General features: G+C 42.0%; 1 protein-coding gene across 14 annotated transcripts in view; it reads left to right on the top strand.

The window, feature by feature from the left end:
- The window catches only part of mbnl2 (muscleblind-like splicing regulator 2), a 57,815-nt gene extending 31,571 nt beyond the window's left edge, over window positions 1-26,244 (top strand). For 2 of the 14 annotated variants that reach the window (XR_014621708.1, XR_014621711.1), the window contains exons 3-11: window positions 4,274-4,438; window positions 5,955-6,158; window positions 9,306-9,566; window positions 13,192-13,245; window positions 13,630-13,780; window positions 16,149-16,184; window positions 17,309-17,403; window positions 19,042-19,134; window positions 22,308-22,425. Coding sequence is in view for 7 of the 14 variants with exons in the window: in XM_084347619.1 (XP_084203745.1) it covers window positions 4,274-4,438; window positions 5,955-6,158; window positions 9,306-9,566; window positions 13,192-13,245; window positions 13,630-13,780; window positions 16,149-16,184; window positions 22,308-22,432 (996 nt within the window). In the remaining 7 variants the exon portion in view is untranslated. Of the gene's footprint in view, window positions 1-4,273; window positions 4,439-5,954; window positions 6,159-9,305; window positions 9,567-13,191; window positions 13,246-13,629; window positions 13,781-16,148; window positions 16,185-17,308; window positions 17,404-19,041; window positions 19,135-22,307 lie in introns of all 14 variants that reach the window. The other 12 variants (XR_014621706.1, XR_014621709.1, XR_014621705.1 and 9 more) reach the window with 12 other exon arrangements.
- The last annotated feature ends 119 nt before the right edge of the window (window positions 26,245-26,363 follow it).

Genomic DNA, 26,363 nt, shown 5'->3' with positions numbered 1-26,363 from the left:
ATTTATTGCCCCTTTAAATGTGCTAATTGTAAGAAGAGTTGATTTTTAGAGTCTCATTCCCAGCTCTTCATATCCTGAAGCTTTGGGATTGTAGGACGGGTCGGCCACCATCGCAGTGTGTCAGTATTTGACGAGCTGGCAATGACACTCAAAAATCTAATTTTCTTCACCTTTAATGTGTGGCAATTAGATATAACACGTCATCATCCTGCTTTCAACAGTTTTTTAGATATATAGATATCGGTGGAGATGGATGAAGTTGTTTTTCCTCTCCATCAGTCCACACATACTTTATATAACCTTGTGAGGTTGTTCAATACACTGCAGATAATGAATGTTCAGAAAAGAATGCTGCACTGAATTCTTTCTCCGTTTTGAAAATATTGTTGTGATATTCCATTGCCATGACAGCCCCGGCGAAGGTACTTCGCTTATTTGCTTCTTCCAACTCCAAACTAGACAAAAAGAAAGACTGGAGACAAATCGAGCCTAGTTAATGCAAAGACCAGGCACAATACCGCGATAGATCATAAGTACGTCGGAGAGAAAAGCCTCTCAAACCAAGTTTGACAGGATGAAAGGAGAGGGTTTTTACGAGTCCAAGACCCGCACTTAGTGCGGCAGTGCCTGTACGTTATAAAACACTCTCTCAAGTAGCTTCACCACCATTTACCTCATCACTTTAAATGGGGAATAATGAAGAGCAATTGTGAAAAGCATGTGTCACTCACACAGGCTATAGACGAACAGAATATGGAGCAAAAGAGGAGGTAATCGCTTCACTCTTGAGTCCACAAAAGCGTGTGGTGCGTGTGTGTGTGGGGGTGTGTGTTTGCATGTGTTGTGTGCATGTGTCTTTATTTGTGTCCGTCCATGTCTGTGATCTCTGTAGGGCGCAGTGGCAGTGCTGTGCTTCCCTGCAGACTCGGTTTGGGATGCCGTCCAGAGCTCAGCTTCAGCAGCGGCTCCCTCTCTCACGCACACAGAGTCACACCCGCCCACACACTTTCTCCCGCGCACACACACACACACACACACACACACACACACATGCACTGTTACACCTGCCTACGCATTCTTTCTGCAGATACACAAGACACACATATACAAACACACACCTCATCCCAGAGTCAGTGGCGGTGCATACTGTAAGGCTCCAATTAGTTTCGACACCTCTGAGGTTTTTGGTTGCGGGGTTCAGCGCTAACATTATTCCTCTGGTCTGGACAGGACTTAACAGAACTGCGCGCGTCTTTGTGTGTATCAGAGTGTTTATCTGCGCGCATGTATCCCTTTGCCAGTCTGTGTGGGCGGTGCTTGTTGTGATCCTGTGATTTAGTATGCATATGTGTGGGCAGGTGTGATTTTGTGCATGTGAACCGCGCTGGGGGGGTATCAGTGGCTCGTCACAGCTTTATCACCAGGGTGTGGAGGTCAGTCTCTCATGATTACAGGGCTGCTCTGTGAATGTCCAATCTGTTATCCGACACTTGCGTCGCCAGAGTTTGTGTCCAAGCAAATTACTTTAATTCTTATTTTTGTGCGTTTATTAATGTGAAAACAACAATTACGAAGCCTACAGACTTAATATCCTATGTGGCAGCTTCAATTCAGTTGAAAAGCAATTGTAACAATATCACCAGTATGTTTGATGCTCTGCGGGGTGTCTTTAATATCTGTCAGGGAGAAAAGGATAGCAAGGTTTTATTAGTTTTTCCTTTGATGAGACTTGAAGATTATTGGTTATTTACACTGGAAGCCAGGCTTATACCTTGAGCTGTGCTTGATTAAAAGTTCTTTTCTGACCACCTAATGTGGAAAAACAAAAGTCTCAGTGTGGCTATATTGATTTTAACAGGTTTAGTAGCTAATTCAAATCCCCGTGGCATGGGGAGTGACACTATGGCCTTTTAATCCTTTGTGTTACCAAAAATAATCCATATCATATTTGTATTCATTTGCATCCACGCCCATGGGATGTGTTCCAGTTATGTGCTTTTCTGAAAATAGTATAGCAATAAGAATAATGTAGGCTGTTATTTGATTGATTTTTTTTTCACTTGCTGCTCCAGACTACAGGCTCGACTGATAATATGGACAAATCCAAATGTCACAGTGTTTTTTACCATAGCCAGTCTATCATTAATCAGGATCAACATTGTGTCAGTAACATAGGGCTGACATTTTTGTGCTTTCAAAACATGTATACACACAGTAAGATCAAATACTGAGAAACAATTGTAGCAAGGATATGATGACCCTCAATCGGTTCATACAGCCTAACTAGGTTAACAAGATTATTTGTGTAGCCGCTGTCAAACACAGGCAAAGAAAGACAAATAAATGCCTCGGATAAACAAAAGAAAAAGCACAAATATAAAGGAAATATAAGAAAATAAAATAGATATACTATTCGTATTTTATTTAGACATAAAATACAGAAAGAAATACAGTTGCAGTGCAGTAATCCAGACCTTTTTGACAGCAGATATCCACTTTATTCTTAGCTCCTGTCATTCGAGTGATTGCTACGGTGTATTATTCAATCATGAAGAACCTGGGTAGCAAATCTATCAAGTGATAACTACTAACACTATTATTATTGCTTAGCCCTTTTGACTATTGCTTCTAAAACCTTGAAGGTGTCTCCAGTGTGTCACTTATTATCATACTTTGTTTCTTACGCTCGTTCCTCCAAGCACCATAATTGTTTTCCCAATGACCTCCCCAGGAAACTCATGGATATGAAGGTGTAATGAATAACATGAACGATGGTTCTGTTCTGTCAAGTTCTCTGGTGTCGTGCTAGTCAGACAACATGCCCGGCACCAGGACCCAGGAACTGACACATCTAAACTGAATGCTGTTGTTTTATAATTTCATAATTTTTATATTTAACTGTATTAATTGCACCTGTGCTTTTCCTGTGATGATACTAATGTAGTCGGAGGACATTTAAGATCTTTAGAAAGCAAAGTGGTTTAGAAGTGTCATGTTATTCAAATGCAGCCTCACCATGTTTGGTTCTTAGTTACTCTATACTCGTACTACTAGCTCACTGCTTTCTATGTAATGCGTTTTTAAAAAAACATATCAGGATATTGATAAATTATTAATATATCGTCATGCTCTATTTGAGCCTGGTTCTACTAGTTCACTGCCAGGTTCTTAAATCCGTGGCTCTGTCTGGTGACTTGTATGTTTGATTCAGGACCTAAATCAGTGATTGAGTACAGCACTTTAGTAGCTAAAATAATCCATCACTGTGTGGCAGAGCTGTCGTATTTTCTTATGAGCGGAAATTAGAGAAATGACTGTACAGCATTGCTAATCAGGCCCGCGTGTTGTGACTCCTTGTCCTGGAGTTAAGGGGTGTTAGGACCCCCTCATTCTAATTTAGCTTCACTTGCCCTCTCCCAAAGTACCATGTCATGTCTTCTCCTTTAGTCCTCTTGGCCTGTCTCTTTTACCTCCCCTTCCTCCTCTGTACTAATTCATATCACTCCACTCTGCCCACATCTCCTCCACCACTCCTCACCTTTACTCTATCTTCCTCACAGCTCCAGCCTCTTTTCCCACTACTGTGTCCTACCCTTCACTATGTTGCTCCCACCTGACCTCTCTCCTGTCTTCCACCCACTCTCCTCGCAATAAGCACTGCAATGAGGATCCATATTGGATTATTGTGTTTGCCATTAGCCTCTGGGTTGACAGTGTAATTGCCTTCATCCACCAGGGTCTCTGCGAGACTGACCCTGCCAACTCTGCATTTGCATTTCGACAGAGGGTACTAGATGACCTGTCCGTCAAAAAGCTACAGAGATTTTAGTCGTGATGGCGAGATAGCTCAGAACTAGAGCCCCAGCCTTCATCACCATTTTCCTGTGTGCACTGAGTTGCACAAGCTAGCATTACAACAATGTTTCAGCTCTGAGCTTAATGCTACCTGCTTCCCCCACTGGATAGTCACAAACATTTCTCACTGCTAGCACTCATAATGTGTGGGACACACTCTCCCCAACTATGAATATGTATGTCTCCTCCAGGCACTTGATGTTTTGGAGTCAAATGCCCACATATGTGCCATGTCCTCAGGCAGACATGCAACCTGCTCATCACCAGGTTTATCATCAAAAGATAGCTGCTTTTCTGTTCATTCTGTTGATCAGAGACTTGATGTTTTCATACAAGACTGTTCATGACCTTGTTTGTCTCTCTCTCTTTCTCTCCCACCTCCCCATCTCTCCTCCACCAACTTTGTTTTCCCGCTCAGGGACGCTGCACGCGAGAGAACTGCAAATACCTCCACCCGCCCGCCCATCTGAAGACCCAGCTGGAGATCAACGGCCGAAATAACTTGATCCAGCAGAAGACGGCGGCCGCCATGTTGGCCCAGCAGATGCAGTTTATGATCCCCGGCACCACCATGCAACCTGTGGTAAGTGCTGGCCTCGCTAATATGGGAATTGCCTGGCAATGGTCGTGTGACTCACTATGAAAATAGCCATGAACATTACTGCTGCACTGTAAAAAAGTGTGTCTTTGTTCCTGTTAAAACATCTTTGCATATCAGGTTACACCAGTTTAGGTGAATTCATCATTTTGCAATATCACATATTTGATGCCTGTGTTTTACTTGACTTGTCATGTTTTCACTTGACTGGTTTACTTGGAAAGAAGGTGCAAAGACATTACTTTCACTGAAGTTACCCTTCATGCCAATCTAAATTTCTTTTAGTGTCAGTTGGCACACGCTGTAACTGACAAGCAGTGCATGATTCATTAAGAAAATGTGAGATTCTCTTACAGCTTTCTATTACATACTTCATCTTTCATCTCAGATTGCCCTGCTACATTTCAGGCGTGAATGATCATGAATTTGTCCTCACAATAGTTATCGAGATGCCCTTGAGCAATGCAAAGAGCAGTCCAACTTCTCTATGGCAGTTTGCGGTATACTGTGGTTGCATTGGGCAGCTGCCAGGTGTGAACGTGTTTAAGTGCTTCAATGTAAAGCTGGGTGTAGCTGAAAAAGAACATGCTAGCTCAGCAAAAACTTCCCGGGGCACATAGAGGTTAAAAAATAACTCTTCTCTTGTTTCTACCCTCGCTACCCTCTCTCGCCACCTTTTCTCTGAAATCTATTCCTCTCTGTTCCCCCGGCTCTCCCACTACCTGTCACACCCTCTCCCCCCTCCTCACATCTCCCCTCTCTCACCACTCTCCACAGCTGCGCCCTCCGCTTATTTGTCTCTTGTGCCTCTTTCCTTAACTTCTCTCCTTCTTTTCCATCTCTATACCCTCCTTCTGCCTTTCACCCTCCACTTCCCTCCTTCCCCTCCTGCATCCATCATTTTACATCTTTGCCATTCAGACATTTCTTTCGTCCCTGACGACCATTTTAATTAAGGTTGCGAAAAATAGCTAAAGCAAGAAAAACAAAAGCAGATTTTCAGAGGATAAGTTCGCCCAATAAGGAAACTTAGTCATCATCTACTTACCCCCATGCCAATGGCAAGTTGGGCGAAGTTTAGTCGTAGTTCACAAAAAAATTCTGGAGCTTGACAGCAAAACAGCATCGCAGCATTCTCCTAAGAAATTTAAGTACAACACAACTGAAAATTACAAAACATAAATGGCTCCATACAGCTTGTCCAAGTCACGATCAAGGGTGTATATATTGTCTTTTCAAATCAATTTGGGATTTTGGATTAGGCTGGATGAGCTCCATGGAGCCACTTTATGTTTAAGTCCCCATCTATTTCAGTTGTTTAGGAGAATGCTGCAACGTTGTTTTGCTGTGAAGCTCCAGAATTGTTCTGTGGACTGTGAAACTTCACCTGAATCTGTCAGCGAGGGGATGAGCAGATAATGACTGCATTTTAATTTTTGGATCCTTTAAAGAGCAGTCACGACAAGAGAGAGTAAGTGTTGTCTTTGCTCTCTCTCTTCAGCAGACGTTTCCAGTCAGCCAGGGCCTGGGTTCCAGCGCAGGTTTGAGCTACACACCCTACCTGACTCCCATGTCCCACAGCATGGGCCTGGTGCCCACAGACATCCTGCCCAGCACTCCCGTCATCGTCCCCGGCAGCCCGCCCGTCTCCGTGACCGGCGGCTCTTCCTCCAATCAGAAGCTGCTGCGTACCGACAAGCTGGAGGTGACCCACCCAATCACAGTCCTCCCTCTCACTGACAAGACGAGCGTGACGGCTAATCATAACTAATGTTCTCTCTGAGGTCATCTTAGTAACATCTTACTGTGATTATGGGTGTGACAGATGCTATAGATACATGGTGCTAATGAGTATCATTTATAGCTCCAGAGCAGTGACAGAGAGGAAGACCTCTGGGTATCGCGGTTGTGATACAATCATCACTGATCCATGTGTAAAGGATTTTCAACATACTGTGCCTATATAAACCTACACAAAATATATATATAAAAAATATAACCTATAAAAAATACTAACTTACCACAGAAGTCGGCATAGCAACAAAATAAATACAGCTATATGGGAATTTTTAGCAGCCTTTAAACTGTTGAATTAACTTTTTGAATACGCCTACTTGTTGTATACATTTCCCTAGACAAAGACAGAATAAGAAAGTTTTAAGCACTCTTTAAGCAAGTAAGTAATAATTAATTAATGACTCAAATCAATACAATTAGAAGCCCAGATAGGCATCTTAGCTTCTTAAAACATCTGTTTATACCACTAAGTTTTGTGTGCAGCTGTGATATTTGCCTTGTTCGAGTTAAAGGCTGAAAGGCACATGTGATTTTTTTCTTTTCAGAAAAGATAAATCAAGTAATTATTTATCTAAATAGCACTATAAGGCCCCTTACTTAATAGTTTTTACTGCTACATTATCCTTGAGCAGCAGTTAAGGAGCATCTGATTGTGTTAGCCCTTGCAGAGATAATTAAGGCTCATATCAGGAACATGATTCGAAACAAAGAGACGAGTGTGGGATTACAATGATTTTAATGCTGGAATTTGCTCAACACAAACTGATACTTGCTAGACAGCCGCAGTTAGACTGGGACTCCATCTGCCCCCTGGCAAACAGCTCTGAATGAGAATAGCTTGCTGATTGTGAAACAGTGCAAAATGGGGAGTTTTTTTTTCTTTCTCTCCACTACATTTATGAAGATAAACAATAATCTCTCTAAGACCTGGAGGTGATGCGTAGGTGTGTGTCTGTATGTGTTTTTCTCAGGGAGTGCTATCACTTAGCAACTGAATGAAGTTGGCTCTAATGAAACAGTATCCCTCTGAGACATGTATACACTCCCACACAAAGCCTGCATGTGTGTGCACACGTGTGTTTTAATGTTGCGTGTGAATTTGTGCTAAAGTTCTGCGCGCGTGCGTGTGTGTGCGTAGACGTTGTGTGTCTCAAGTCAAAGCAGATCCCCCTGTGATTATGCCGAGGCCTCTGAGCACTGAACACTGACTGGTTCACTGATCCTACAATCATTTGGGTTTAGTTAGATGGTGTTAAGGCCTTTTCACACTGAGTCCACAACTGCTTGATCATCTGCAAGGTTGGTGCGAGTCTGCTGCAGCAGAGTAACGTTTAAACTTTGAACACTTCACCTCCTATGCTGTGGAATAGAGAAAGAACGACATAGTCTTCATATGCTTGTCATGTTTTTTCTTATCTTTCTCCACCTGCTTTTAATGTTGTATAGTTTGTTTTTCTCTTCTTGGAGCTCTCTTCTAGGGACGTGAGCTATTAGTCGGCTAGTCGATTAGACGTTCCCACCCTCATTTGTCGACACATTACATATTGACATAATTTGCACTGAAATGTCGTGTCCTCCAAGTCAAATGTAGCCTTATAAAAACAAGCATCTGTTACTGATCTTAACAATGCTGGTTAACTGCATCTAAGATGTAATGTACGCAATATTTTTCGGACAGTGTTTAACCTTACAGGTTATGTTGTGTTAAATTTTGACTGTTTTCTGAGTTTTGTCTCTTTTTTTACATTAGTTGGCTAGTCTAAGTTTAGACTTCCTTTTAAAAGTCAGGGAACATTTGGTGCTAACAGAGAGATTTCAGCAAAGTTCAATCAAAGTTTACACAAGCCTGTGCAACATGGATCTAACAAACTTGGATACGAGTCCAAGTAAAAATGTCTGTCAGACTGTATAATGATAACAACTAGTGAACCTTCGGTTTCATCCATCTGAGCTGTGCTACAGCTGTAAATATTGAAGCTAATGCTTTATGCCTATTAATTGGTTCGTAGACATGGGCTGTAGCACTATTCACATTGTGAGATGAGCATCCTAAATTTCTGACATTGTCAGAATTTTGTTCCAGACTGTCTTTGATCACAAAACTGTGACTTTGAACCTCTCTCACAGTGCAACATAGCACCACTGTTTTGGACGAACAAAAATATTGCCCCGCTTCTTTGATGTTGGTCATCTGTCGTCTGAGACAGCCCATATTCACCGTGCATGCCGCCTCTAGTCGTTAGGAACATCTCCAGTTTCTTCACCATCTTTTAGCATCCTCCATTATTAGGAAAGGTTAGTGCAGAATCATAGACTTGAGTAATTTCTCAGAAGAATAGCATGCATAGCAGCAGAGATTGATAACATCACAAACATTAATACAATATTTCATAAGCCATCTTTAATTTTCTGCTGTATGTTATCTTTTGGTTCTGAACACGCTAGAAGTTTAGTTTCAAGGGCTAAAGATAGCCCTGGGCTAAGAATATGCAGTTTGGAAAGCTCTGTGTTTAAGTTTTGTAAACTTGGATTCTATGTGCAAGATGTCTTATATTTTTGGTGTTTATTTGTACAAAAATATCAGACTTGGTGTGAAAAGGCCTGAAGGCTTGTTGGAGTGATTAAATATGCATCATGAAAATTCTCAGGATTCTCATTGTCAAAACAGCCAGACACCAAAATACTCTCAGATCATTTTAAGAACGCTAATATCATCATCCACACTTTAATTTCTGCCTGAGTTACTGTACGAGGTGGTTGATTTTGCAATACAGTAAGAGGATGACAAGAAACAAGTGGAATTGGATGCAGCCAGTGCAAGTAGTTTCATGTTGTTTCTGTTATACACTGATTCTAGCTAATTAGTTTCTGAAATCTGCTGACAGCTCAAGTATTCACAGTTTGTATGTGTCTGTGTGTATTCTTTGGTTTTCTCTTTTCGCATACATCTGTGTGTGTCTGTGTATCTACCTATGTTTGTGTGTGTGTGTGTGTGTGTGTGTGTGTGTGTGTGTGTGTGTGTATTTGCTCGCGCATTCGACTGTCCTGCTCCCAGGTGTGCCGCGAGTTCCAGCGGGGCAACTGCGCTCGCGGGGAGACCGACTGCCGCTTCGCCCACCCGAGCGACAGCCCCATGATCGACACCAGCGACAACACCGTCACTGTGTGCATGGACTACATCAAGAGCCGCTGCTCCCGCGAGAAGTGCAAGTACTTCCATCCCCCGGCCCACCTGCAGGCCAAGATTAAGGCCGCCCAACACCAGGCCAACCAGACAGCTGTGGCTGCGCAAGCTGCCGCCACGGCTGCAGCCATGGTGAGAGCACAGCACTGCAAACCTAATATACCTACTGTACCCCGTGCCTACACAGCAGTAGAGCAGGAAACACACACGTACTTGTGTCCTTGTTGTAGCAAAACTAATCTCACAAGGTTTCTGCTTGTTTAGAGTACTTATAGGGCGAGAGCTTGTAAGGTCTGGATGGGACAATAAGGCTGTTTTATAGCACCTATTTACAGAATACCTTGAAATTTCCAAGAGGAGCTTAGCCCTTTATAATAATATCCAGAGAGGCTTTATAGGCCGACAAATAAACAAGTTGTTATTGGAGGTTTTATGGTTGTGGATGAGCAAGTTAACTGAATATATTCATTGTTATTCACACTCTAAATAACATTCATATTAGCACAGGACTTCTGGTGCAAGGCTGCTATGCCAAGATGCTGCTATCTGTTATACAAAGCACAGATTGTTTAAGAAGAGACACTTCAGACTTTCTAGTTTTATACCTATCTTTATTCTGAAATCTGATTTATATAACATTTCATTACTGGAAACTTTTTTATTAGTATTTTCTGATTTATGGAGTGATAAAAAGAGATAACAAATATTCCTCTGTAAAACCCTTGACTCTACTATGTCAATATTCAGATTTTTGTTAAAAAATGAAATGCAAATTACCACATATTTCATTAAATAATAACTAATTTGCAGAAGTAAACATAAAAAGTTGGAAAACTTAATAAGTAATCAACTGGGGAATTGTAATGGTGATAGTTAAATTGTTTACCTTATTCACCTGTAGTGTCTCCCCTTAAATATGAGATAGGAGATTTTTGTATGTCCAGGGATACAAACTATTTCTGGTAGCTTATTGAACACAGCCCAACACCTTCTGTGATATGATGTATTACCAGTCCCTGTGTTTTGGAGTTACTATAAGTTGTTTTTTGGTGATATCCTTTAAGCAATTAAAATGCACATGATCACACCCACTGAATACACATGACATTGTTGCAAATCATGTTAGTTTACAAAACCTGGTTTAAACACAAGCTGTTGATGATGACACCCACAGTAACATAAAATGTGGAGCGCTGCTTTATTACTGTATAAAACAACATACCCACCTCTGCTGGTTTATTCTAGTGGACTCCAGTGTACAATTCACTAACAATAGTCATCCCAAAGTGAGGCCATTGTATACAATAAACAGGGTTTAGTGAGACCTAAACGCATCAGTATAATGCCGCAAGAACAATCTGTTATTATCTCACCGCAGTCTGCTTTTATTTTCCAATGCCCTTGGTTCATACAGAGACAATGTGCTGGCTCACCCCCTCCTCTCCCCATCCCACCCTCCCCCCCGTGCTCTCAATGATAAGTGCGGCTCTCTGCAGATCAGTGCAAATTGAATCAGGGATAGATGAGGATGTAGCCACACCGGTGGGTGGGGGCTTAGCCTCCTCTGCCTTTAGTTGGAAAAGTCCCCCAACAGTCTGAGACAAACAGGCAGATGGAAATGCAGACAGACAGTGAGAAAGAAACGTACGTTGGCAGTGTGTCTTGGCTGTGCCCCACCCTCCCCTCAAGGCTCTGAGTGGCTTCTTTTGACTGGTCCTTTGGCTGCTGCACTCGCACACCTTGTACTGCGCCAGTGTGTGCTGACTGACTTTTTTTCCTCCATGGCATGGGCATGCTTTACGCGTTGCACATACCTCTCTCATTGGCTGGCTCCATCCGCTGCTTGCTCTCCTTGTCCTTCCTCCATAAATCCACTGTTGTGGATGATAAGGCGACCGTGACTGCAGGTTAGTTTTGTTTGTGCACTTTGTAGCAGCTGCATGAAACAACAGGAAAATGAAAAATGGATTTTTATAAAAAGAGAGCCTGACCTGTTAGCGCTGGTTTCTGTACACTGAGTACCTTAGTTTAACAAGCCTTATCAGGTACATGAAGCTTCGTCAAACAAGATTAAGTTCATCTTCCTAGTGCATTCTCCTTACAAGCCTATACCTCGTACTCCTCCTGTGTTCCTCATATGCCCCAGTTTATCAACTTTATGACCCAATTCCCAATTTACCATCAGCAGTTACAAGCTGTGCTAGAGGTGACCAGGGTTAACAGTAGGACAATGAGTTGTTCAGTCAGCACCTTTGATCTAATCTTCTTTTAGCCCTTAGTCTAAGCTGAAGTGCTTTTATTGAGGCAGAGACCCATAAACCCTTGTATTGCTGCACTGCTGCAAATAGGTAATATCATTACCCATAATTCACTTTTTTTTTAAATCTAAAGCAAATAGGCTAAAGTGTGCTGTAGATATGGTTACACATAAACTGATTCAGTAGGCAGATCCTATTATTGAGTTGTTTTACTGTGCCACATTACGTGTTGCTTGCCATGCTATGAACTTCTTCCTCATCGCAAGTCAGCCATCTTTGCTTTTCATGTCACTTTAATAGACCATCTTCCATTTGAACTAACAACAGTGTTTAAGTCTGTTAACACCACAGTGCATCAGCAATGCATTGTTGCTCTTTAATAGGATAATTGTTGTTACATACTAGTAGAAAATCCACATACATGAAGCAAGAGGCTTGTGCATGGACCCCTTTAAGTGCTGTGCTCATCACATCATGTCATCTTTTTTTCCTCTCAGCAGTGACATCAAATGTAAGGACATTTGTACTAAATTAACAAAAGCAAACAGTTTAGCTTAGCTGTTACATCTAATATTAGATGTGTAAACACTGTAATTTGTAAACACATACTTGTGAGACGTAAGAATAAACAGAGCTCCACATTCTGTGATTGAACTATAACGTTGCCTCACATTGCGTCACCTCCCCAAGTTCATCAGTCACACTAACATGCGCTCATGATGCAGATTTAGTTTGAGGAGTTGTCACTCGTTACTTCAGACCTGAAGCGACAGCACTACAGAAAAAGGATGTGACTGTTAAACTACGCTGCCGCAACAGTCTCTCGCTAGTAACAGTTTTAAAAACCTGCCTTCACAAGTGCGTCCAGTTCTTGCTGCCAGCTGTGAGGGCAGGGTTCAATCAGTCGAGGGGCTTTGACCAGAGCTCACTCACATCCCAATCTGTTGTGGGTGTTGACATCTCTGGGGCCCAAAAACCACCTCACATCTTCAAATAGAGTAGCACTGTAGTTACTGTGTGTGTAGGACTGTAGATAACCTGTGTCCAGATCTCACATCAAGTGTCAGCCCAGTATTAGTCTGAATCAGTTGTGTTTACTGCATTTTCTTCATGCGTAGATATTAAAAAAGTTGATTTGTTCAGAAGTAGTTGACGTTACTACTAAATGCTCTCCCAGTAGATTTGAAATACATCATAGAATCTTGCTTTTTTAACCAAAGGTTAATGTAGATGCTTTTTTTTGCTTTTGTACTAATTCAAAAAGTAGCAATGTTTCTTTAAAGTAAACAAAACAATTTTTTGTTTATGTGCATGCCTATTGTTTTGTATGTGGTATACTTGCATTCAGATTATTTTTGTTTTTGTTTTTTTCCTTCTCACCTATCCACAATGCAATGCTGTCCCCCATGACGCACCTCTGCTTGCTGTTACCTGTATGTTAATACGCTTGAATCCCATTGGCCCACTGCCATCATGTGCTCGCTGCCTGCTAATTAAAGACTCAGTCGACTGCCAAAGCAATGAAGCGACCCCTCGAGGCAACTGTAGACCTGGTACTTTGACCTTTCACCTTTTGCTTTGCATGTAGCTTCTTTAATTGTACTGTAGCCACTCACAAAATTTAAGTTGGCTCTTTTGTTTTTGTGAAACCCTGTAAGACACTTTAAAGTATAAATATTTATCATTTATGATCACCAGTGGCAATTCTAGATTATACTGTACATTTATTATATTAACAACTATGATGTAATGTTAAAATAACACACTATTTTTCTGTTGTTGATTGCCTTGCTATGGTGTAGTTTGTCATTGTCCTTGTGATAGTTAGAGCAAGTTTCCATTTTTGCCTTGTTGTGCTGTGCATAGACAAATAACAGATTTATGAATATAAGTTTTGTAAGTACACCGTTCAAATCTGCTGTGTTGTGTGTGGACAGGCGTTCCCCCACGGCGTCCTCCAGCCCCTACCAAAGAGACCGGCACTTGAGAAGAGCAACGGGTCGAGCTCCCTGTTCAACCCCAGTGTTTTGCACTACCAGCAGGCGCTGGCCAACGCACAGCTCCAGCAGCCCGCTTTCTTTCCCACAGGTAAGAGCTCCCGATCGATACAGATGCTAATAGAGGCACTCATAGGTATGCAGAGCATGCAAGCACACACACAGACGCAGGTAACACTCCCTGAATGTGCCCCAGCTAACCCCCTATCCCTCACAAATGCATCTTTTTGGAGTTTTTATGCTAAAGTAAGAGCGCCTCTCATGATCATTCATGTCTGTTTAGTCGTATATTCCTTTGTGATGATGCACATAAGGATCCCGCTGTGATGGTGTGTGCTAATGTTACAACTATTCAAACTTCGATCTAGTGCCTGCCAATATAAGCAAGTAATTGCTGCCAGGTGGAAGGCCAGGCTTTGATCAGAGCAATAAAAGATATGATATAGTACCACTTGATATGATACACCTGTCAGCGTAACGTCCGAGCATACAAAAGAGCAAAACAAAACCAGTTGTCTCCAACACAAAGGCTCCGTAACTAGGCTCCAGTTTGGAAAAATAAAGAGAAAGTATAAGCCGATTAGAGGAAATAATGACTTAAAGTTTGGAGCAAACATAGCCTTTCCAGTTTGTATTTAAACTATCATGACAGGCATCGATATTGAAAAACAACCAACGTATATTAAAAAAGCAATTTTGTGCCATTTCCCCCAAATTAATTCAAGTCTGCTCCCTTATTTCTCTTCAGTTATTTCCCCCCAAAACAAAATGCACTCTGTGTCTGCTCCTCTCATAGACACTAACAGTCGCTTAAGCCCCCTCGGGTCACACGCTAAATGAGTTAACTGCAGCTAATACGGTAGCCTGTAGCCACACTGAGTCACGAGGATGAGACTCACATCCCTCACTCTTCTCTCTACCTGCTCGTTTTGGGTCCCTGTGGTGTGAGACGCCTGACAGCCCCTCATCCCTCCCTCCCTGCCTCTGTATCTGTGTGTGGGTGGGATGTAGCCCTGGGTTAAAGTTGTGCTTGCAAACCTTTTTTTAAAAAAAGTCTGCTAAGTGGGGTTTCTCCATATATATGAATTGTTCTGATGCAGTAAATCCTACCCTTCTTCATCTGAGGCCTGTGCACATCATTGTACTGACACTGCATGATGCTGCTGTTTTGCTCTCTCAGCTCTTTAGATTTAGGCTCTCTGTTATTTAGTCTTTTTTCTTTGTTTTCTTAGACATTACTTATTTAGATATTGTTTGATTATTTGTCCTCACATTTTTTTTAACAAAATGTATACAGTAGTTATTTAATTGCAAGGCTTTGTGGCCACATAAGAGAGGAAATAACTCTCCATACCACAGGGTGGTGGTAGTCTAGTAGTTGACCACGATTTAGGACCACGGATATACACTATAAACCACTGTTATGATAAAGCAGCCTTTGTCCATCATTTTCATGTTCCTCCTGCTAATAAAGCCGCTCTAATCAAGAATATGTCTGATAAAAAGTTGCAAATGGCACTGGCGAAGATGCGGCGGTGAAGGAGAAACTAAGAAAAAACCACACTAAATGGCTGGATACTAAGGATACATGGATACTAAGGCAGCAGGCTCAAGGGACTTCAGTGATTTGCTTAGGTGAACAGCCAATCAGAGTGACATCTCTCACCAACAGGCATCACAGCCAATACTACTTGCTCAGATGTCTGAAAAGCAGCCCACAAGGGCCGACTGGTGCCAGCTGCGCAAGACACGCAGCATGAACTAGCGCCGCAGATGCTCACGACGTCCCTGACATTGGGCTCGGCCTGGTGTGTTAGGGCCCTTGGTCTTGTGATCAGAAACACTAAATTGAAGCTTCTTTCTGAGACTGTAAATAGTTTTCTAATAAGTAATAAAAAAGTACAGCAACTAATGAACAATCCATATCAATTTTATGCTCAAATTGTCAAACAGACTCTACGGTTAAAGCCCTGCCCCTTGCGAGTACAGATCGAATGCAGATAAAAATAAACGTGTACTGGCTCCCTCATATTAACTCTAAATAAGTGACTACTAATCTATGATTTCCTTCTTTTACATTTGCAAACAGTAAATAATAATCTCATTGAAACAGTTTTGCAGCTTGCTAAACTTACCTCGATTTCATATCCTACAGTATACTTAAGTTTGCTTTATGTTTGATGCAGCTGGATATAAAGAGTATTTTTTTCACCAATGCCATGACAAAACAAGGGAGTTCCTCTGCTTGCTACCATTACCTGCAATTATAGCTGGCTCACAACACCACTGCAACAGTAGCGTCTGAGCTGAGTGAAGTCTACGAGCTTTTTTTTTTTTGTCTTTGTCTAACCTTGTTGTTCTCCTCCCTCAATTAACCCATTTATTTCCTCCTCTCTCTCTCCCTCTCTGTCTCCCTCCCTCTCCCTCTCTCTCTGTCTTTCTCTGCATGAACACAACAGGGTCAGTCTTGTGCATGACTCCTGCTAGCAGTCTTGGTAGGTCCTGACCTTCCCTTTGCTCTCTCACACACTTTGTTTGATGTATAAAAATGGAGGAGGGGGGTGGTTGGAGTTGGGATGAGTGGGTAATATCTGCAGCCCTTGCAGGTGAGACAAAAGGTCATCGCTTTGTCACATCACCTCCTGTGGGGGTGATGAAACTTTTAAAAAAATGTGTTGGATTGATATTCATCAAACTGTTTTTTTGGCTGAGTTATGATATGAAACACTTTTTGTGTCACCTGAAAGAGTTGTGACTCTCTTGTTTCCCTACTGACTCTCTCGCTAATGACTGTTTGTTTATGACTGAAATGGTAGTGTGGATAAAATACTGCAGACTGATCTGTTCTTAAGCTGTAGGATAGCTACTGTCTGTTTGCTGTGCTGTGTTTATCAGGAAATTTAAATCAGTTTCCCAGAGAAATGATCTCAGCCACATAGCTGGAGCGTTTGTCTCTGCTAAAAGGGGATGGGAATTAACGAAAAGTCCCAGTCGGCTCGCCAGCAGGTCCTAAAAGGAAAAAAATTAAGTACCAGGAGTAATGAGTTTAAACATATTATTCCAACAATCCATCAAAGTTGCATGTTTTTTGGCATGCGTCCTGCTGTTATCAGCCCACATGGCTTAAAAAAAAATCAAATTCCCATCCCTGCTGCCAAAAATGTCATTGATTCATTGTAATTGGTGTCTTGTGCAACTCAACTTCTCTGGGAAAAACAGCAAACTGATTTTCCGTATAAATTTCCTTATTTGTGATTGTAATCAGCTTCTCTCCTCTTTGTTTTTTTTGTTATTTTTTCTCCCATGCTCTCTTTTTCTTTCTTTCTTTCTGTCCTCCTTGCTTTGCATTGTGAATGGTTGCATGCCATCTGCCGGTGTAACCCTAACGATGGCTTGCTGGCTCTCTGTAACATCCGCCACCACCACCACCACCACCACCATCAACAACAACAACTACAACAACAACAAACGATACCGTCGACACACACACATCACAACGGTTGTGATGGTTACCATAACGCTCCACCTACCTGTCCATTGCTACCACCTCCCTTCCCTCTCCCCCATTCCTCCTCCCTCTCCCCCCACCTCCCCCCCTTTCCCACCCTCAAAACAAAAGTCCCAATGATGTACAGTGCTACGCCTGCTACTGTCTCTGCAGCAACAACTCCTGCCACAAGTGTCCCCTACGCAGCAACAGCACCAGCCAATCAGGTTTGCTCCTTTTAAAGCTTTCTTTCATCAGTCCCCGGAGCTCTGAATAAGTGCTGCCTTCTAATAGTGAGCTGCAATAACCTGCAGCTGAGCCTGAGCCCACGCCCATCCATCCATCCGCCTGCAATGGGCGAACTCACACTGACACTAAAGCCTGTGAGTGGGTATTTTCCAGAGAATCTACCTCGGCAAGCCGGTGCCGGTGCACCGGTTTTATATTTCTCGCAAGCACTTCTTCAGAGCTCCCACATTTGCAAAGTAGTAGTTGTGTTGTGTTGCACTACTTCCTGGTTTTGTTTTTGCATGTTCTGTTTTAATTTTCCACTTTTTTTTCTTGTTGTTGTCAAATAAGCCTCTCCATCTGCAGTAGGGGGCATCATTTGTACTGCTTGTGTGCTACGCAAACACACACACACGTTCAAGCAAATACAGTACATACAGGCCATTCCTGCAGCACTAAACAGCTGCCATGTTGGATTTCTTTCCTGTTTCTACTCTTCCCAGTTTCAACTTTTTACCCTTTACTGGTCGCGGGACAAAAGCGAGAATAAATCATGCGAGGAAACAGTTACAGGCCGCGCTTGTCAGGCTGAGACAGACGCAGGAAAAATGATCACAGAAGCTGTCTAAAAATGGCCCTCTGATCGGCGGTTCTCCTGTTGCTGCGTGTCAGCAGGAGCCAGGGGAAGCAGGGCCAGGTTCGAATGCCAGAGTGACGCATGTGTGCCCCATTTTAAACGCGGAAATTTCAGCACAATGCTGGCACCCTGGCCTCACGCAGCTGGCAATCATTTACTGGTAGTTCGGTACTGAGGTGCCTTGAGGACACACACATGAAAAGATGATTCCACAGGTGGGAGCGTACTAACAAAAGAGCGTCAGTGAATGCAAAATCTTCCACAACAGAGCATGGGGATGTTTTTCTGAATTTAGGACATTCAAGACCAACAAAGATTGAGTGTCTTTGTATGTGTCTCTGTTTATTAATCAAAGTGCAAGTAAATGTATGTGTAAAATATAGTGTGGCCAGTACTAGTTGTGGGGACCTTTTTGTACCAGTTCTTCTCACCACCTTGTTACCAACTCCTTTTTACAACTAATCAATTTTAGTAGATTAAACTGTCGAAGAAAGAAAACAGTACAAATATCCCATCTGGAATGAAAAAAACCCCAAAGAAAATCACAGGTTCATTTCAAAATTTAAAAAGAGAAAATCAAATTTCTCCGACTTTCTCCTTCCATCATTAACAATGGATCCAGCCACAGCACCTTGTGCTTTATTGCCCCTCATAGGCCAGCAGTGCGTGCACTTCCTGTGAGTCACCGTCTCTTCCTGTAATTGGCATGCAGCAGCAGTAGCAGCAGGAAGCAGAGCTGCTCTTTAAAGATGCATGTGGGACAAGGAGCCGGAGAAACACTGACGTCAGCCTTCGCTGTCTGTCTCCGTCTGCCCCCCTCTGTTTCTCCCCCCTTCTCCACACCCTGCATAAAGATCCCTCCAGCTAGGACATAGTTAACACTTAGAATCACAAGCTGTGCTGCATTCACCACACGCCTCGTTTACTACAGTCATCCTCGTCTTGTTTCTTTCAAAATAAACACCCCAGATTCTGATTTTTTTGTCTTTCTTTTCTAAAGATCACATGCTGCCGACGTCATTGTTTTTGCTGAAAAACAACCTCTCAGTCCATAACTGAGCTGAGAATCCTGAGTTTCTACTAATGCTGGCTGGTTAGTATCGGCCATTAGCATCCCGTCAATGTTACGTGTCAAGACAGAACTTATCAAATGATTATAATCGCATATATAATCATGATGATGCATCTCTACACATGCATAGAGAGGCAGCATGTTGCAGACATGTTGAGGGGTTCAGAGTCTGGTCAAGTCATGACCCTCTGTGACATGACAAGCAGTCACCAATCACGTCATTCCCTGTTCCTGCTCATATTAACACATCTGCAACACTGCTAACAGTCCTGGGGTCTCTGGTAACGTCACTGCTCTTGGTAGAGATTGTGAAGCAGCAGCGCCCTCGACTGTCTAAATATGGTATTACATCACATACTTTCCAGGCTGCATGTGATCACTCTGGCGACTGAACTGATAGGAAGATAAGTTGTTATAATTAAATAGAATTAGGGATTGTTATATCGTGCAGCTCTCCAGCTAGAGGACCAGGGTTCAGTCTCTCACCTCCCCGTGGAAGGAACCTGTCGTTATTCTTGTCGCATATATTCAAATTATCAGACTAGGTCACTAAGATCCAGTGCAATTAGAATAATAATCTGATATAAACCTGTGAAAAAAGATACAATACTTCAAACCTCCTCCATCATTCTGTAATCCAACTACTGTGCCACCTTCCCGACTCGTTCCGGCCTGAAACACACTGACAGTATTACTGCGCCAAAGCTAAGACAAATAGGACCTGCAAACAGTTCTTGGTGTTTGTTTTTTACCCCACTGTGGTGCCAGACGGGTGGGGTGTACAATCCTGTCTGGCTGATCCCACCCATCTGGCATCCAATAATATTTTCCTATCTCCATACTGCTCTATGGAGCGGGCTTTCCTCTCAGCCCGTGCACATCACACGCTCTCCACCTGTGGTGACCTTCTGTGATGTGTGATGTGACCAGTGGCTTCTGTCCTTTGCTCACTGTCTTTTGTCTATTAACAAGCACCGTGCAGCTTTGTTCTGTGTTGGCTTGCTGCCAGTGGCGACCACATGATGGCAGCCAGCAGCTCTTCTACCTGTCCCCCCCCCCAAACAGACAATCTCTCTCTCTTCTTCTTCTCTTCTCCCTCTCTCTCTATGTCATGTGTTGGATTAGCCTTTATCTCCTAAAGAGAGCATACACACAGAGGTGACTGGACCTGGGTCAAATGCTATTTGCAAATAATTAGAAGCATTTGCTCTTATCTGCATGAAGCAGCGGACAGATGGCATAACCACAGCTCTAAGACAGAAAACTACTATTTATTGACAAATGTCTGTCTGTGGTCGTCACAACATTCTGGGACATAGTTTCTGTGGTACTCACTGCCCACCTGATGCCTGAATGTCTCAGAATGCTTCAACAAAGTACAAACATGATGTCCGACCACATCTAAAGGTAACAGTGTTCACGTCGTCCTGAGCGGCCACACTCAAAGGTGCGGTGAAGAAACCGCCATCATAGCCTCCTCCTGGCTGCAACCCACTGCCTTTCCTGAGGTCTCTCTAGGAGCTCTGTCTTTGTAATCAGAACGCAGTGTGTCGTACACATGGGAGTAACAGTGCAGACTCTGACAGCTGTAGCTCCACCGAAAGATTATAGCATGAGCACAAAAAGTGACTGAAGTAGTTTTAAAAAGCTTGAGGGTGTGTTCAAACCTGCGTTTCTTAATCTGGTTGAATCGGACTCTGGTTTGTTTTTCCCCCTTGGTGCAATTTGTTTGGGTCGCTATGAACACAACAGTCACACTCGGGTACGGATCAGAGTGGTTTCATAGCGGTTTTCCATCATATTAGCTCTGGTCCCTTCAAGATTCTTGTAACCTCGTTGTTATCTAAGCAATGCAGCCCACGTTTTCACCAGTTTTGAGCGGAACCGTTGTCATCAAGGATGCGTCATCAACCGAGGGAGTAGCACAATGCACAACGACCTGTAGAATCTGATAGACCCACGGTTTGCACCGGTTCCAGCTGGGAACTAACTTTCTTGGGTTCCACAACACTTTCGTTTTGGTTGAAATGTTCTAAAATGTTTCAAAATTAGGTTTATGACCTGGAACGGAATCGGTTCCATATTGGTGGAAAAGAGGTGTGAGAGGAGATGGTTAGTCTGGTTACAAAAGAACGTTGGAGTGGTTTGTTTTTGCTTGGAGCATGATCTGACTTTGATCTGACCCGACTACAGAGCGTTCTCTTCAAGTTTGAGCTGAACGGCTCCCGTAGCCACTTGTGAATTAGTTACTAGCAGCTAATCAAGTAATAAAACAAGGCTTAGACCACCAACAACGTACACTGCCTTGCTGATATTTAGGTTGACCTTCTTCCTGTGTTTACTGTCTCACTCCCATCCCAGACACACCTATCCAATAAGTGGAGCGATGATGTATTTTGGTTAACAGGACTTTAAAAAATGTGTGAAAAGAAACCAAATCAACAGGAAAACACACTGAGTTTACCAGTTCATCCACTGATTCGGACCAGCGCAAACAAACTATAGGTTTAGAATCACAGCGAAATGAATCACTAGAATAGTTTTGACAGCAAAATCATTGTTTTCCTGTGGTGCCTGGCATCACATCACATTTTCCTTGCAGTTTTAGAGGCGCATAAAAGCTTGACAATACTCAACTTTTCAGCGCAAGGTGAGGAGTCGCGCTGCCTGTCAGTGTCAGACTTGGCCCAGGTATCTTGCACAGCCACAGGCGCACCACGCTGTTTCCGCCCACACACGATTCTAAAGCAGTTTCGAAGCAGCTGTGCTCGTTACGACAAGTCTCAGTGAGATTGGGGTCTAAAGATGAGTTTAAATTCTGCCTAATTTTACACCTCCACACCTCGCCAATCCTACATCAAGTGGGTATGATCACCTGATTGTCCGTTTCAGAAAATCACAACCTGACATATCACGTTGTCGTTAAAGTGTTGTTGGATGATCCAATAAGCACTTTGTTTGAAGCACTCTGAGGCCTTAGGAAGGCAGAAGAAAGGCAAATAGTGTTTGATCCAGATCTCAAGGAGACACCAGACACAATAAAAGCATTGATTCCATGTACTTATGTCGTCTTACAAAGCAGATTCTGTCCTCAGTATATTACTCTATATTATCCATGTCTCTCTTACAGGTCGACTAAATTTGTCTCTCCTTGTGTTCTCTCCTTCTCCCCTGTTTCTGTCTCTCTTCTCCAGATCATCCTGAAGTAAGTGTCAGGAAGGGAATGGAGTGTCACGAAGCTGCACTAGGAAACCCAAAACAGCCCCTGTGTAAATACTACCTTACCTCTCCCATAGAGGTCCAGCAACCTGCATGCTAAGAGTGTAACACTTCAATTTAACCATAAGAACTGCAGTGCCGGTGTAACACACACACAAAAAAAGATATATACTGTATGTATTGCTAGGGAAAAAAAAACTATTAACATGAAAAAGTAAAAAATATTCTTATGTATAGTACTACATACATAGCAAACACACTATAGAGGTCATTTTAACAACTGTTCTCCCAAAGTACCGTGGATCCCCTTTCTTTCATATTTATTCTAAAAACCGCTGCACAACGTTCATCCCCTTGGTTAGTAAAACAAAAAGATGCTTGATTTGCACTATACGAGAACTATAGTGCTTAAAGTTGAAGTGGAAAACAGGAGGAGTCACAGAAAAAAAACCCGTGCACAACCACACCAACGCACTCGGCGCTTTCAAGTGGGTTTTCGTCTCGCGGTCTTTGCTTTTCCTCTCTACAAAGTTGAATGTCCTTGGGGCAGACAGGCTCATGTTTTCTTAATGTGACTGTCCCTGCGAGGGGTACCTCTGTGACCCTCATCTGCCCCAGATGCTGTTAAGATGCCATGATGAAGCTCATCATCCCCTCCACCCCACCCTGCCAACTTCTCATCTCCGGAAACATCTTGCCAAAGTCGCAGCTCGGAAGAAGTCGGTGGAATCGACCTGCCAGAAAAGCAGAGCCACATTTTAACACCCTGATCATTTTTTTTTTTGTCTCTTTTGCCATTGCGAAAGCTGCTCAGAAACAACCCTTTATTTGTTTTTCAGTTCTTTGTTCAGGAGGAGTGGTGGGATAGATTGTGCACGGATTTTTGCATGTAGTCGGGACTGGGGAAGACAGTGCCCAGTGTTGACAGAAGATAGTCGTGGCCATTACCGAAAAAGCCTAAAGGCTTGGGTCTGTGCCAAGGGCTTAACAAAGCTTGAGGGTTCGTTCCAGACATACCAAGCCTTGTGTGTATGCGTGCATGTGTGTTCGTATCTGGAGACTGATGGTCTGCCGGCAGACTGGGACTCGAAGCGAGGTCTAGCAGGTGACGACAACACCAGGCCTGGTAGGAGGGGTTTTTCTGGGGAGGGGGGAGGGTGAGGGACTTAAGTGCTAAGACTAAACAAAAAATTTTAAAAAATGAAATAAAAAAAACGGTGCATTTGACGATGCTCGTCAAGCAAAAGATGACTTGAACTTCGACTGGAGGGCTATCTGTGACCGTCGGTTGTCCTGTCCAACCCTACTATCACCGATAATCCTGTTCCATTTTAGAAAACTGTAGAAGTGCCTAAAAAATGCTCATCAAACAACACATGCATCCAGAGTGTATCACTAAAAGTCACAGACACAAAAACACTGGCTCAGAAGCTACATGGACCTTTTCGGGAAAGACATCACATTTTTGCGACTCGTTCCTGGAAAAACGGTTTTCTAGTAACCGCTCATGAACATCACAAGTGACTTTATCGAAACAAAAAGAAGTTAAAGAAACGACAAATCAAAAATAGCTTTGTAGAATGTTTGGTGACTTTCATGGTGTACCATCGTTTTCTTACCATGGTTTGAGTAGTTTACATGAGGAACGTGAGTGAGAAAAAAAAATGTATTGTAAACTGTGTAATGTATGTAAAGTGTCTCTTATTTTGAGAGTTTATATTCACGGTTCTAGAAATGTATTCAAAGTTATTTAAAAATTTGTGTTGTGTCTATTATCAAGGTATGTGTGAACCCCACAAACCCTCCACCATCTCCACCTCCACCCAGAACAATCATTTGTCTTTTAAGCCAAGACCATACATTTTATTATTTTTCGACCAACCCTCTCTTTAAATAAATTTTTTCCTCCATTTTATCAATTTTAACTCATACTAAATTTTATTTTCCATTTCTCAAAAATTCCGATGTAATTTCATGGTGCTTGATTAACATCGACAATCCACAATCATACCATGGGACAGGAGTGCTGCACTCTGGTTTCACATTTCGGTTTCATTCACTCTGATTGTCTTCACATTATGATTTGTGTGTAATATTTGTGGAAGGTGGTAAAAGTTCTATTTTGTTGTAATTTATCTTATGTTACTCTTGGTCAAAATTTTAGTCAAAAAACAATGTTGTTAACTATTCTATTTTGAAATGAATGTAATTTATTGAGCTGTGCTACATTCTGCACGGTTGGTCATTTCAAGGTCTAACCTGTCAGGTCAGCGAATGAGAAGTCGCACACACGTCTGAGGGGTGGGGTTTTAAAAAGTCAGCCCACCGATAGGAAAGCTACTGGATCTCTCTTGCCTTCTCATCGATTAAAAAAGATCACGGTGTTGCAGTAATGAGCATAGTTATAGAGTTGCTTGTGTTGTTGGAAAAAAAAATGTTTATTGTATAGATGACATTTTACCAAAAAAAGAGAAGAAAATTTCAAAAAAGATGTACTTTTCACTCTAGTATAATAGTATTTCATAACAATATTAAGTTGTTGCTGTGGCAACCAAATGTTGCAATTACTAAAGTTCGGTATTTTTGTAAATGACATTGTTAAGTTGATTTTTTGTTTCTTTTTGCTAGAACACTGTACACAAGGTAGATTGTAAAGAAGATATGAACATTTCTTATTCTTCACTGAGATTATGACAATGACCTAATATTTTCATTAGCAAATAACAGCCTCTATAGTGCTGTGACTGTAACACTTAAATAGATTTAAAGTCATCAATGTTACATAGATTATATATGAATATATATATATAAGAACTAAATAATCTATAAATTAATAAGTTCAGATGTACAACTCTTCCCCTGACAAAGGACCTTTAGGTTCCACACTTTATTCGAGGCGTATGTATCACTAGAGTTAAGGATTGCACTTTTCATATTGTTTAAAGATGTGATCTGTTTTTCATTTCCTTTAAGAGGTTTTTTGCCCCCCTGCTAGTGCAGTAAAATCTGTTCATCGATGAAAGGCAGATACTACCGGTGAATAACTTTAATTCAACATGTTGCATGAGAAAAACAAGATCTTCTTTTCTTACTAAATGATAACGTACTGAATGTTTCTAGTGGAAAAAAAAAAAAAAAACGTCTGTACACAAAATGTCCTCATTTGGTGACCCACGATGCCCTTGTGTATGGAAATCCTCTTGAGATGTAATGTTTTTTTCTTTTGAAAATGTGTTGGCAATGATTGACTGATGGTAAAAAGAAAAATGTAAGCACTTTCTGAGCAGTTGGTCAACTGAGCAGACTCAGCTTATCCAAACACTTTGCCTTATCTTGAGTCCATCGTGCTTAAGGTTTTATGTTTTTAAGAGCTCTTATAAAAATTTCTTCAGGAGACTCCAACGGGTCTCTCTTTTCAAATCCCTTCTCAGTTTCATTTCAAATATGTATCTTTATATCGAAAGTCATTTTTTAAAAAGGTTTTAATGTGCGCATCGCAAGGCCAAAAGGGGCGACTGCAACAGAGTGAACAGTCATTGGTCTTTACCTCCGGTCTCCCAAATCTGTAGTGAGATCTTACATGTCCCATTGCCTTACAATGGAACCGCTCAGAGATTGTAATACTCAGCTTTAGCCAGCAGAGGGCGCTACGCTTGGAGACTGCAGGTTATGAATTGTGACTGCCTGTGCCATCGTTGTTGCAGTGTACCCTACCAACAAAGTCAAGACATAAAGTTAAATTGATAAGAAGACCCTCATCGGATTTATAGTTTCAATGTAATCATTTTTAAATGTATTCTTTTTTTGCATATATTTTGTGCTATTTTATGTTTCTATAGTCAAATGTTTCTTTGGTTCCAGCAAGATAGTGTAAAATCTATTGAAAGAAAGAAATAAAGAAAATCAAATGAATTTGTTTTTTTGCCTGGATCTCTTATTTGTGTTGCGTAAAGGTCCTGTTTCAGTCCAGACAGTGTCCTAGACTCATTTTAATGACCCAGATAGGATATGTAGCGTGATGCAGGATTGTA

This window comes from Pagrus pagrus, assembly GCF_965226575.1.
Source record: "Pagrus pagrus genome assembly, chromosome: 24".
In the NCBI taxonomy this organism is placed as follows: Eukaryota; Metazoa; Chordata; class Actinopteri; order Spariformes; family Sparidae; genus Pagrus; species Pagrus pagrus.
This window is presented reverse-complemented; position numbering and strand designations above follow the sequence as displayed.